This window comes from Panicum virgatum, chromosome 5K (genome assembly GCF_016808335.1).
Source record: "Panicum virgatum strain AP13 chromosome 5K, P.virgatum_v5, whole genome shotgun sequence".
NCBI classification, from domain to species: domain Eukaryota; kingdom Viridiplantae; phylum Streptophyta; class Magnoliopsida; order Poales; family Poaceae; genus Panicum; species Panicum virgatum.
Genome location: NC_053140.1, coordinates 49,998,524 through 50,012,177, shown reverse-complemented (window position 1 = coordinate 50,012,177; position 13,654 = coordinate 49,998,524). Strand labels below are relative to the sequence as shown.

The 13,654-nt window shown below is 47.0% G+C and overlaps 2 protein-coding genes across 4 annotated transcripts; one reads left to right on the top strand and one right to left on the bottom strand.

Moving 5' to 3' along the window:
* Positions 1 to 147: 147 nt before the first annotated feature.
* On the bottom strand, positions 148 to 3,044 carry LOC120708195 (fra a 1-associated protein-like). Its single transcript, XM_039993323.1, has 2 exons — positions 2,800 to 3,044; positions 148 to 807 (listed from the first exon to the last, which is right to left on the bottom strand). The coding sequence occupies exons 1-2, from the start codon at positions 2,985 to 2,987 to the stop codon at positions 450 to 452; spliced, it is 546 nt and encodes a 181-aa protein (XP_039849257.1). The 5' UTR covers positions 2,988 to 3,044; the 3' UTR covers positions 148 to 449.
* Positions 3,045 to 7,089: 4,045 nt separating this feature from the next.
* On the top strand, positions 7,090 to 12,852 carry LOC120708194 (uncharacterized protein At2g39795, mitochondrial-like). 3 transcript variants are annotated; one of them, XM_039993321.1, is made up of 3 exons: positions 7,099 to 7,755; positions 11,991 to 12,163; positions 12,509 to 12,852. In XM_039993321.1, exons 1-2 carry the CDS (start codon positions 7,169 to 7,171, stop codon positions 12,157 to 12,159), a joined length of 756 nt encoding a protein of 251 aa, XP_039849255.1. In that variant the 5' UTR covers positions 7,099 to 7,168; the 3' UTR covers positions 12,160 to 12,163; positions 12,509 to 12,852. The 3 variants fall into 3 exon arrangements, with proteins under 3 accessions (XP_039849256.1, XP_039849255.1, XP_039849254.1); XM_039993320.1 differs by having other exon boundaries at positions 7,101 to 7,755; positions 12,449 to 12,852; XM_039993322.1 differs by lacking the exons at positions 11,991 to 12,163; positions 12,509 to 12,852 and adding an exon at positions 8,371 to 8,624 and having other exon boundaries at positions 7,090 to 7,755.
* Positions 12,853 to 13,654: the final 802 nt, after the last annotated feature.

The window sequence follows — 13,654 nt, the reverse complement described above, 5'->3', positions numbered from 1 at the left end:
GCGAGCGGCATCATAACCATAAGTGGAAAGCTTCTTCAGGATCCAGTTGTAGTGAATCCCCAGCCGATAAAGCTAACGACGTTCGGGGCCGGGGGGGGGGGGGGGGGGGGCTCCAGAGGGCTGGGTGGGTAGCAGTAATACATCATATACGTGAAGTAGGAAAATTCATGATAACCTTCAGCTCAAAACACAGCCTGCGCGCGAGAATGCAAACTTGTTCTGCAAATAGTGCTGTACAAAATGGCCTTGCAAACTGACCATACCAGAAGAACTAGTCCTGACAGAGTCAGGTAAATTGCTTCATATTAAGCGAGTCTAAACTGCACCTGCCACTCCCAAGTACGCGATTTGTTCCAGAGAGAAACATATTAGGAACCTAAGATTGTCAAGCATAGCTCTCACTTCACAGGTTTCAGCTCTGAAGACACATGCCAGCTAACTGCAGCTGCTTACACATCTGAAATCTGGCTGCTGAATTCTGAGTAGTCACCCTCCTTCGCCTTCTTTGTAGTACCTTCCTCAATATGCCTCTCTGCAGGCTGTCCTGGAAATGGGCTTGGTTGCCTGTCTTGGGTTGAGGGAAAACCAAAAGATTTGAAGAAATCGTTGGTCATCCGCTCGGCTTCATTTAGGACGCTGCCAAGGCTCCCAAACAACCCTTTCTCAAGGGCTTCGATGTCACTGCGAAGTCCTGGGAATGCAAAGGGCTCATTTGTTGGAAAGCCAAGAGAAAGTGAACCATTCTTCATTTCTTCTGTGACATCTTCTTCGGTGTTCTCAGTTTTGGATTCCACCAGTTCAGAGGGCCTAAAAAAAAGATAAAGCATTCCAGGGGGTAAGAAATTTGTGGATAACATGCACAAAGTCCCAACTAAGTACATTACCCTCATTAAGGATATGTACAAGGATGCGACGACGTTTGTCCGGACATGTGATGGCAACACCACTGACTTTCCTATTAGCATAGGCCTACACCAGGGGTCAGCATTGAGCCCTTATTTATTTGCTTTAGTGATGGATGAGGTCACAAGGGATATACAAGGTGAGATCCCTTGGTGTATGCTCTTTGCTGATGATGTGGTGCTAGTTGACGAGAGTAGGGCAGGGGTTAATAGGAAGTTAGAGCTGTGTAGACGCACGTTAGAGTCGAAAGGGTTCAGACTTAGTAGGACCAAGACCGAGTACATGATGTGCGATTTCAGCGCGACTAGGCATGAGGGGGGAGACGTTAGTCTAGATGGGCAAGTGGTGGTCCAGAAGGATACTTTTCGGTATTTAGGATCGGTGCTACAAAAGAATGGCGACATTGATGAAGATGTTAGGCATAGAATTTCAGCTGGCTGGTTGAAATGGCGGCAAGCTTCTGGCATCCTTTGTGACAAGAGGGTGCCACAAAAGCTAAAAGACAAATTCTATAGGACAGCAATTCGTCCGGCGATATTATACGGTGCTGAATGTTGGCCTACAAAAAGACGGCATGTCCAGCAACTGAGTGTAGCAGAGATGCGGATGTTGCGGTGGTTTTGCGGGCACACAAGGTGGGATAGAGTCCGGAACGAAGTTATTCGGGATAGGGTCGGGGTGGCACCAATTGAGGAGAAACTTACCCAGCATCGGTTGAGATGGTTTGGACATGTCCAACGAAGGCCTCCTGAGGCGCCGGTACGTAATGAGGTTCTTGAGCGGGTCGATAATGTAAAGAGGGGTAGAGGTAGACCTAAACTGACGTGGGATGAGTCGGTCAAGATAGACCTTAAGGATTGGAATATCTCTAAAGAGATAGCTTTGGATAGGAGCGCTTGGAGACTAGCTATCAATGTGCCTGAACCTTAAACTTATTTCTTTCGGGTTTCATCTCTAGTCTACCCCAACTTGCTTGGGAAAAAAGGTTATGTTGTTGTTGTATGCAAATAACAAAATTGGGAAAATGATACAAAGAAGTTTGTAATGCCATACAAAATAGGAAATGGAAATAGTCCTTCATGAAAGAGCAATAAAGGAAACTTCAAGTCACTGTTTTGTCTTGGATAAAAGGCAAAGTGCAAAAATCTGAAGACAAGCTAACTTGAGGTGATTTTCAATATTATACTGCACTTATGTCTTTCCCAAGAGATGTTTATATCTTTGGTGAATTAAAACAGCATTGACCGCCCCTGCTGATATACCACAGAAGCGTGTACAACAATAGTTCAGGCAGTTCCTAACTTTCGCTAATTAGAGCAGACATAAAATAGAGCACTGTAAAATTCAAAACAGCTCATAACACATACAGGAAGAAATATGCAAGCATTAAGTTAGCAACAACAATTTACAACTCTCAAAAGTTATAGTAACAACAGAACCTACTAGGAAATGGAAGTAGAGCACAACAAAACTAGCCACTAGCACTAAAACTTTAACCTATAACACATACGAGTTGGCACCTAAAACTGCAGGCATAGACATCCCCAGTTGTATGTAAGCCTAAAAGATGCTAGTTCCATACTTCCATTACATACAACGAGAAGTACCAATAAATTTCACAACATAGCAGGACTACCGCAACCGTACTGCAGGCACATAATTTTGCTTTCTTAATGGTGTCGATCATCTCCTGATCCACGCATCGCCTCATCAGGTCTAGCATCTCACGCAAATCAATTCACACGGTGCGGTGATACCGCAGGATCACAATCGCCACCGATTAAACCACCAAGACAACGGGACATCAACACTACCAACACATAATAAAACCGAAGACGCGTATCTTGCAGGGAGACCAGAACGGATCGAGGGGAAGCGCGCCCTCGGCTTACACACCTGCCGACGCAGTCGCGGAGGAGCTGCTCCGTCTTCTCGCACTTGCGGACGAATCGGCCGGGCTCGACCTCCTCCGTGTGGCAGCGGGACTGCACCACCCGTCGCGTCGCGCACTGCGCCCCCTCGTCCCCGCCGCCGGCGAGGCCCCAGCCGCTGTCGCCGGCGTCGTCGTGCCAACGCCAACCCATGGGGGCGAATCGGAATTGGGAATCGGAGTCTGCCTGGGTTTGGGCCGCTGCGGTTTATTTCTGGTCGCGGCTTTGCCTTTTTTTCATTTTTATATTTAAAAATTAAAAATTTCAAAAATATATGCCGGTTTGGAAAAATTGCGGGGTCTGTCGGCCACCCAAGGAGCGATAGGGATCTATATACAAAGAGCGTGGGTGACAGGGACCTAGGAAAAATAATTACATGTTGACGGGTGGAGCCGGTCGTCAGGGGCGGAGCCAGGATTTGATCATTGGAGGGGCCAAGCAGTGATTGAGGGGCCAACAGTCTTGCCGCAGGCTGCCGTAAATTTCATTTTTGATAATAGTACTATAATAGTGCTACGGGATCATTAGGGGCCAGCCCCCTGTTTCGGCCCCTGCCGGTCGCCCGTTCAAAGGGCGCCAGGGTAACGGGTGATGGGGGGTGCAGTGTCGTGCTACTTTGGCGAGCTGGGACAGGTGTTGTCACATCTGCCGCTCCAATCCATCCATCCATCAGAGGCTGCTGCTGCGTGGCCTCGTGATCTTTTTTACTGCGTGGCAGGGGGCAGCAGAGCAGGCGCTGGGACTTCCCTGTGACCGGTGGAGACGAGATGAAAGTGTCTTGCATTACACACAGGCTGCGGTAATAATAATAATGGAAAAAAACGGGTTGTGGTGAGTGGTGTGGAGCCAGCCTGCCCGTGGACTTTACCTAGGCGTCAGTGAGCGGTAATAATAATAATAATAATAATAATAATGTAAAAAAATTTAGCAATGGAATCTTGCTATTTGGGAGTACCTAAATAGCAAAATTCTATTGCTAAAAATTTTTGCCCCAAAATTTTCTGTGAACTAAATAGATCCTAGCTAGTTAAAGTGTAACCTTTCAAAAAAAAAAGAAGCTAGTTAAAGTGTACTAGGCCTTTGCTTGCCGTCGCCGACACGAGGCTGGGCTGGCCGCGCCCCATCGCTGCCGGTGCGGCGTGACGCTTGCCCGAGGCCGACCACCGGCCCGCTCTCGGCCACGCTCGCCGCAGCCTGCCCCAGCCCACGCTCGCCGCAACCCCATCGCCGCCGCCGGCACGAGGCCACGCTCGCCCACCCGAGGCCAGGCCGGCCGCTGCCCCACGCTCGCCGGGAAGGAGAGGGAGGGGGAAGAGGAAGAGGGGGATCCGAGGGAGGCGCACCCTAGAGTGGTTGTCGGCCGCGCTCGCCGGGAAAGGGAGGAAAGGAAAGAGGAGAGGGGGGATCTGGGGGAGGCCGAGGCGTACCTGGATCCAAGGGAGGTGCACCACAGAGTGGTCGCCAGTCACCAGTGTAGGAGTCGCGAAGTTCCTACGCGACCGATGGAGGCAGCAGCCGGGCGGAGTGTCGATCGGTGGCGGCGGGGCTTCGCGCCTGCGGCGACTAGGCACCGTGACCAGGTGGGGCAAGGCGGCGACAGGGGGAGACGGCCGACTTGGGGTGGCGTGACGGACGGGTGCGCACGCCGATGCGATTGCCGGCGGCCGGGCGGACGGCAGCGTGGAGGTAGGGACGTGCTGGGACAGACGGTTGGGTGCGTGGGCGGGGGCGCTGTGGCGAGGGCTGCGGGTCGTGCACTCGTGCCTCGCGTGCCGCGGCGGCTTCGTCCGGCTCGCACTGCCGCGCGGCTTAGCCGACGCACGAACCACTCCCACATTATAGGAGTAGAGACAAGGAAGGACCGGGGATTTGCAGCCGGAGATTGATTATTGCTAAGGCTGCCCAACAACGATGAAGCTTTTTAACCCCGTTTCTGCTGGAGGAGAAGGGAAAGGGACATTGGCAAAAGAGAGGAACAAGTACAGTACGTTAGTGGAGCAACGCTGCAGCAGTGACCATACGGCCGTCCGAGCTGCCGCTCACGGACGCCTAGGTAAAGTCCACGGGCAGGCTGGCTCCACACCACTCACCACAACCCGTTTTTTTTTCTATTATTATTATTACCGCAGCATGTGTGTAATGCAAGGCGCCTTCATCTCGGCCCTGTTTGGACGAGAGCAGCACAAATAGCATAAAATTTTGATCAATAATTAGGGGTATTAAATAAAAGTAATTTACAAAATTAACTCCACAATTCTTTACTACTTCGCGAGACGAATTTAATGAGGCCTTTGACCGCACGATTAGAGGATGGTTACTGTAGCATCACTGTAGCCAATCATCGATTAATTACTATCATTAGATTCGTCGTGAAAAGTTATATCCATCCGTGAAAAGGTTTTACAAATAAACTTCGTTTAGTGCTCCATACATATAAGATTCTTTTCTCGAGAATTGTGTGGTATGCTATGCTAGAGAAAAACAAACAGAGCCGTCTCCAACGGTCACAGGTCACAGGAAAGTCCCGGCGTCTGCTCTGCTGCCCCTGCCACGCAGTAAAAAAGATCACGAGGTCACGCAGCAGCGGCCTCTGATGGATGGATGGATTGGAGCGGCAGATGTGACAACACCTGTCTCAGCTCGTCACAGTAGCACGACGCTGCACCCCCATCACCCGGTACCCTGTCGCCCTTTGAACGGGCGACCGGCTCCATCTACCATTATGTAATTATTTTTTTTACATATAGATCCCTATCAGCTACGCTCTTTACATATATGTCCCTGTCGCCCATCGAGGCGACATCCCCATTTCCGTAATTTTTCCAAACCGACATATATTTTTGATTTTTTTATTTTTAAATATAAAAATGAAAAAGACCCCGCGGCTTTGGGGGGCTTGTCTTGGGGAGCAATCCACCAAGCCAGCCAGCGTGCGGAGGAAATCGGTGGCATGCTTTTTTTTTAGAATCATCAATCGGCGGCGTGGGCTGCTGGGTGGCTCTAGAAGGATGTGGAAGGGTCTTGTTTGTCTGGACAACGCGTGCACTTTACTGGGCGAACGCTTTCAATCAAGTAAAAATTAGAATTTTAAACATCACTCGAATAAAATCTATTTCTTCTTATCACTTAATTAAATTTTATTTGTTGAATTTTTTTTCCAATCCGGCCCAAGAGACGCTATTTGGTCACGCTATTTTTCCGAAACCACCCTAATTCCGATCTATATATTTGGGTTTGGTGTTTCTCAAACACAGGTCGTAGACAAGCTCCTGAACGCCGCTGCTCAGCGGAGCTCGAGCGGAGCGTCTCCGACTCCGCCGGCGCCGCGTCCTAGGAGCGTGGGTACATCAGGGTTAACAATTTCGGCGAAATTTCGCTGAAATTTCGGAAAATTTTCCGTTTCCGCTAGTTACCGGGATTCGAAATTTCGGTATTTTTCGGAAAATTTCGTTTTCAAATTCAAAATTCAATAAATTTCGACCGAAATTCACCGAAATTCGCCGAAATTTACCGAAATTTCGGAACGAAATTTCGTTTCCGGTAAACACCGGGATTTGACCGGAAAACGAAATGGTTAACCCTGGGGTACATGAAAATTTTAATACAGGTAAATATACAGGGGAAAACACATTTCGTTGCAATGGGACTCACATGTCATACCTACGAGTACGATCTAGACTCTGTTTAGATGCGTAAATTTTTGAAAGTAAAGTACTATAGCATTTTTTTGTTTGTATTTAGTAATTATTATTCCGTCATAAGTTAATTAGGCTCAAAAATTTTGTCTCGCAAATTATAGACAAACTGTGTAATTAGTTATTTTATTTAACTATATTTAATAATTCATGCATGTGTTGAAATATTCGATGTGATGTAAAATCTTATAAAATTATGAAATTTTGAAGCCAACTAGACAAGGCCCTAGTAAAATTGTGAAACCCGGACACCCTATCAACATCTCCGCTGTTACCACCAGGGTTAGGCCAGTATTAGTGGAAGTTTCATAAGCACAGTTACCTACACTGGAAACTAAATAACTGTGTCAGATGAATTTTATAATGATGAAACTATCCTCGCGTCCCATGAAATTCTATTTTTCTCTTTTCTTGCCATGTCAGCAAAGTTTATAATATTTAATATTATGAAACTCTTTATGAAATTTCTATTGAGAATGACCTTAGGTGTTAATACCATGTTATTATCAACTTTAATTACATTTTTTTAGCAAACTTTAATTACATTCTCCGGACGAGAACGAACCTGTTAATGTGATTGATCCCCATCCCTTCCCCCCAACCCCTAAACCCTCGCTGCTCCCCGCCTTGCTCACCAAGATGCTCCGCCGCGCCGCCCCCACCGCGGCCGCCCTCTACCGCCGGGCGGCCTCCACCTCGGCGTCCCCCTACTCCACTGCAGCGGCCACGGCGGCGGCCTCCTCCTCCGCCGTGAACTCCATCCTCCTCCGCTCGCTCAAGGAGCACTACCTCGAGGTCTCCAAGATGGCGCCGCCGCCAAAGACCAGCCCGCCCAAGCCCTTCACCATCGTCAAGGGCTCCCTGGACCAGGCATCGGGCCCCGTGCTTCGCCGCGAGTACGGCGACGCGGGGGAGGAGATCTCCATCTCCGTCGCAAGGCTCGCCAACATACTGCCCCCCGACGCCGACGCCGACGCCGACTCCGACTCCGACGCCGACGCCGACGCCGCCGGCTGGGACGGCGGTATGAGCGCGTCCATCAGCCAGCTCTTACTCCACGTCGACATCTCCAATCCCGGGGCAGGCAAGTCGCTGCAGTTCCTTTGCGGGCTGTACCCGGACGCCGTTGGGATCCATTCGGTCTGCCTCAGGTCGAAGGACGCCAAGTCGTGGGAGGGAAATATGGCTTCGAAGGGTGGTGCAGAGTACCGGGGGCGCATCTTCCAGTGAGTTGTTCTTCCTAATGCATGAGAAATTTAGACGTTTCTTTAATTTTTATACACGAGTGTACAAGATGTCCGGGCATTGATTTTTTTTTTAGGAATTTAATTTACTTCTCGAGTAGGATTAATTAGGAGGGGGTGAACTATGATGCCATACAGGCGGTGAAAATTTAGATAACAGAATGGTTGGGGCTAAGGACAAATTATGTTTAGTCACTGTAGCTTGTTTGTGGCAATCAGAATTGACTCAAGAGCAATTTCTCTGATATCTAGCTAAGGCTTGAGCTCGAATATTATAGTTTTAATCTTAAGATGGACCATAATCGATACTCCAGTAGACAATTCAGGTAGCCACTAGCCAGTGGCTTTAGTATTGATGCTTTTTTAAGTTTCAAAATTGATTGGAAGAAAGATTGCATATCCCCTGTCCAAATGTGGTCCATTTAAAATTTGCCAGTACTTTAAAATATGATATGACTCTAGTGGCTGTTTCTCACTAAGTGTGAAGGATTTAAGGTCACCATGGGTATGTTCATTCTGCTTCTTGTCAATTCCACTTTTCAGTGAATACTTGCTAGACCATGAATTGAGACAACTCCCAATCGCAAATGTTTGTAGGCAACTTTACTTGTCGGGTGAAACTAAAGGCAATAAATCCTTATGCTAAATGAAGTACCTGCAGCAAGTTGCAACTCTACAGATATTTTAGATATGATAGCTAAGAACATTGTGTTTATATAATAATGGCTGTTTCACTGCTTCTACTATTGCTCTAAATGTAATGCAATGACTGATGAGGCTCTTGGTGAAGTTATTGATGTCTTAAGGGAAATGGTAATGCTTATAAGTGCACGTGCAGTGTCTTTATGCAATGTGCAGAATATTGTGAAATGTATGTTGACATTGCAGTTTGCACTGGTTGATTATATATGAAGGAATAAGTCTATGTCATCTCGGTCTTTGTGGGTCTCCACCTAGGACAGGTTTCAGTTTTTCTTTTGACCAGCATCTCAGACCTTGCATGGTCCTTGCTGCGTGGTGGTTGCTGCAGCTGCAGCACATTTGCATCTTAGACTAGCTTTAGCATCTAGAGGACAACAGTTAGGACCTAGAGGACAGCATCTTAGACTAGTCCTTGGTGTGTGTTTTGGCTGCCCTGCAGCCCTTGTATAAAAGCGTGGCCACCCCTCCCGTTGGAAGGCATGGCTTTGAGTTTGTGAATGAAGAAAAACCCAGAAAATCGCCCCAAGTTCATTGTCATCCTCTCAGCTCAATGAGAGTTAGAATTGAGCTTCTAACAATCTTTAAAAGACCTAAAAGGGGGGGGGATTTCTGCCCCCACATTGCGCCACGTAGGCTGAAATATTTCGGCCGTCGGATCGCGCGTGAATGGCTCAGATTGATCCAACATATGGGTCCCACATATGGGCCCCACCGTGGGCCCCGTAGGACCCAACAATGTGGGTCCCTCAAGTGGGCCCCACTGTGGACCCACGTGACCCACAAGTGGGCCCCACTATAGACCCACGTGACCCACAAGTGGGCCCCACTATAGACTCATGGGACCCACAAGTGGGTTATGGGCCCCACCGTGGGCCCCGTAGGACCAAACAATGTGGGTCCCACAAGTGGGCCCCACTGTGGACTCACGGGACCCACAAGTGGGTTATGGCCCCACCGTGGGCCCCGTAGGACCCAACAATGTGGGTCCCACAAATGGGCCCCACTGTGGACTCACGAGACCCAAAAGTGGGTCCCACCATATGTGGGGCCCACGGAACCAATTATATGTTTGGCCTACTACAGTTTTTTTAAAAAAGGGGGGATTTCTGCCCCCACATTGCGCCACATAGGCTGAAATATTTCGGTCGTCGGATCGCGCGTGAATGGCTCAGATTGATCCAACATATGGGTCCCACATATGGGCCCCACCGTGGGCCCCGTAGGACCCAACAATGTGGGTCCCACAAGTGGGCCCCACTGTGGACCCACGTGACCCACAAGTGGGCCCCACTGTAGACTCATCGGACCCACAAGTGGGTTATGGGCCCCACCGTGGGCCCCGTAGGCTCAAACAATGTGGGTCCCACAAGTGGGCCCCACTGTGGACTCACGGGACCCACAAGTGGGTTATGGGCCCCACCGTGGGCCCGTAGGACCCAACAATGTGGGTCCCACAAATAGGCCCCACTGTGGACCCACAAGTGGGCCCCACTGTAGACTCACGGGACCCACAAGTGGGTTATGGGCCCCACCGTGGGCCCGTAGGACCCAACAATGTGGGTCCCACAAGGGGGCCCCACTGTGCACCCACAGGACCCACAAGTGGGCCCCACTGTGGACTCACGAGACCCAAAAGTGGGTCCCACCATATGTGGGGCCCACGGAACCAATTATATGTTTGGCCTACTACAGTTTAAAAAAAAAACCTCTGAAATCTGATAAAATCAACTTGCACTCTATCTACGTCGCTCCACATAAAACCCTATGAGCTTTGGTGAAATCAATTTACACTCCACGAACAACAAATCCACAGAAAACACACCAAGACTTCTACAGAACCAACCCGCTTAATGTATATCGTTGACGGGTTAAATCGCCTCACACATTTACACACTGCATAATGGGCTATAACACTGCTTATAATAGAATATACCAGATAATCCCTACCTTTGGAAAAAAACATAGTAAATTTATTGTCAATTATACTCAACTCATTTATATAGTCCAGCCCACACTCAGTTAATTTCAGCCTACACTTAATTTTATAAAAAACTCCTTGAACTTTATCAAAATTAATATATAGTCCAGCCCACACTCAGTTAATTCATAAATACCATTTATTCAAGCCACCTCTTCAGCAACTTTACGAGAACTCTCTCGATCCAACTACCTCTCAGGTAACTTTATGACAACCAACCCACGATCCATGCATTTTTTACAGCAATTAATCCATGCTCCATAGACTTTGCAAAAAAGGCTCCCAAAATCATGACGATCAACCCGCGGCCCCTACATTCTAACTAAGTAATAATACACTAAAGTTTCTATAAATTAATCCATAGCCTAAAATTTCGCGAAAAACATTCCCAGCCTTCGTACCAATTACTGGGCTACAGGTTATGGCGCGGCGTGCCGCGCCAGCCTTTCTAGTATATACCTATTTCTAAAGCACATAATGTTTCAACCTAAATTTTTGGTTTGGTCCGCTTGTGTCATTGACAGGTGGACCTTAGTCCATCCCATATATGAGTTGGACTAGCTCTCCATCCACGACTCGATTACGTAGATCCCTACAAATTAACGCACGGACAACCTGTTACTTATACCAACTTTGTCCGTAGCAACACACGGGCATATTTGCCTAGTTACTTCTACAACAACGGATTTTGAGAAAGATTTATAAAATGGCACTGTTCACTGGCAATTCAAAATTTTATGATTTTATGGCTCAATGACATGTGGGGTTCAGGGCCTGCATGTGAATGAGACATTCTATCACAAATTCTGAATTGCAGTTGGATTTGTGTATCATATCCTGAATTCCCCCATTGTAACTGGTATTAGTTGACAATTCAGATAGAACATTTGGAACTTATAGAAGGATCCTAACATAACCTCTAAGAGTAACTCATATCCTAAAGGTGGTGAAAAGATATATTTGGGCTGCAGTACCTACATATTCTTCCCTGAGTAAATTCATTTTGGCCCTTTTGAATATAGAAGAATTGAAGGCGTACTAGCATGCCCTGGATCTGATTTTTCTTTCGTCGCCAATTACATTTTCCAATCACTAGTCACATCAGTAGCAAGGCACTCTCCAGACTCCAGCATTTCTGGAGTATTTAAATAAAATGAATCCTTTTTCCTAAAATAGCAATTTATGCAATGCATATTTAGTTGCCACAAACAAGAGTCTTGTGGTTGTGACTGCTCTGATTAGTTGGCAGAAATGTTTGTTGATGGGCCAATTGGTGAAGTTACTGATGCCATAAAGATTTGGAGCAGATAAATGCATGTGCCTCCTTAGCACCATGTATGAAATGCGCAACACATAAAAGTCACATGTAATATTGATGGTCCAGTACTCCAGTGTAATTCTTCTTTACGCCGTCCATCTAACTTTTGATTGCTAAATCTGGCTCTTGTAGTGGTGCTAAGTTTGTTCAATAGTACACAAATACATGGCTGCCAACGAAGGATTTAAGGAATACTTTGTACTTTTTTGAAATGGACAGAGAGTTGGATGAGAAGGTTCGTGATGCACTCCATCATTACATTGAAGCCCGTGGGATAAATGAGAAGCTCTTCCCTTTTCTACAAGCTTGGCTTTATGTAAAGGAGCACCGCGACCTCATACGCTGGTTCAAGAGTGCGGGCACATTCATCAGTGAGCCAAAGCCATAGTAAGGTACATTGCCATCTGATACTTATCTGTGCTCATTAATACGTCCTTTACATGTGGAATATCTCTGTTTATCTGTAATTCAGTGGCACGCATAAACTGTGCCCACTTTAGAAGTACAACATATGCTAATGTTGCTTAGCATAAAGTTATTTGAGTATGTTTGCAGGTTCCCAAAGCAAAAAAAAACTTTTTCAGTCAATCTGTCATGGTGGTATTTTCATGTAACTGTACTTAATATCGGTACCAGATAGAACTGTGGTCGTCTGACTGCTGCCTTTTTCTTCTCAGATGTCAAGCACTCCATATTGAAGATCATCAGAAATGCGGTTGCTTTTTTTTTTTTGCCAGGGTGGAGAATAGTTCTAGGATAAAGTGAACCAAATACATAGTTGTGCCAACGAGGAGTTTTTGCTTCTCTTCAGTTTTTGTTCCCTATGGGGATTACAGGATGATGGTGCCACTAGCGTGCTTAACGTGTTGGGGGTGGGGGTTTGTTGTTGCATGAGTTGTCATTATTCCTTCGCTTTGCTCCCCAGTCTTGCTGAGGTGGTTGTCAGATTCTCAATTGTTCCAACTGCACACTTAGACCACTGCAACATATCGCCCTGCTAAGGCGCACGTGTGCAACGGGTTTGTTTTGTTGCTTGAAGGATTGACTCGTTTACGCAGCCGCTAAAAAATGTTGGATGATTATAGCATCTCCAAGAGTTTGCCATATTTTACTTGTCATATTTTGTGTTTTGCCAATTTTTAAAAAGATATGCCAAGTAAAAAAAAAACTTATCTCCAACAGTTTGGCATAATTCACTTGCCAAATCCAGATCTAACTTACATCAGGAACCCTGAGAGAGAAACAAAATTATATTTATGCTCTTCTACCTCTTGAAAACTTAAATCAGGAACCCTTCTCTGTTATTTATTTCTTTTTTCACCCTCCCACCTGACTAGAAACCACGATGCCAACCGCGCGCCGCGCGCTTATATTTACGCGCTGGAGGCTGGTTTTTTCCAAGTTGCCAAAAATTGCCAAGTCTTTTGACAAACTGTTGGAGGAGTATTTTTAATATTTTTGCCAAAAATCAAAAATGGCAACTGAATTTGCCAAACTCTTGGAGATGCTCTTACATTTGAGCTTATCAATTTTGACGTACCAAAATATGGTGCTGTCCCATTTTTTACCATTATGTAAACTGCTTTATGCCAGAAATGTTCATGAATTTGTGCTTCTCTCAGAAATGCGAACGAGAAATTGGCATTCCTCTGACATGCCCCCCCCCCCACCCCAACTGACGAGAGGGTGTCGATCAGAAGAAGCAGGTTTGCGCTCCAGCTACGGCACGCGGTATACAGTACTGCGCTGGACCCTCCACCACTTGCGCTAGCCAGCAGTGGTCGAATCTTTCTCTTTTCACCTGCTGTGCGTGCGCTAGCCTGCTAGGGTGCTCGGCATCCGCGGCCCCGTTTGGTTTGCCTGTGCTAGCCAGGGAGTAGCAC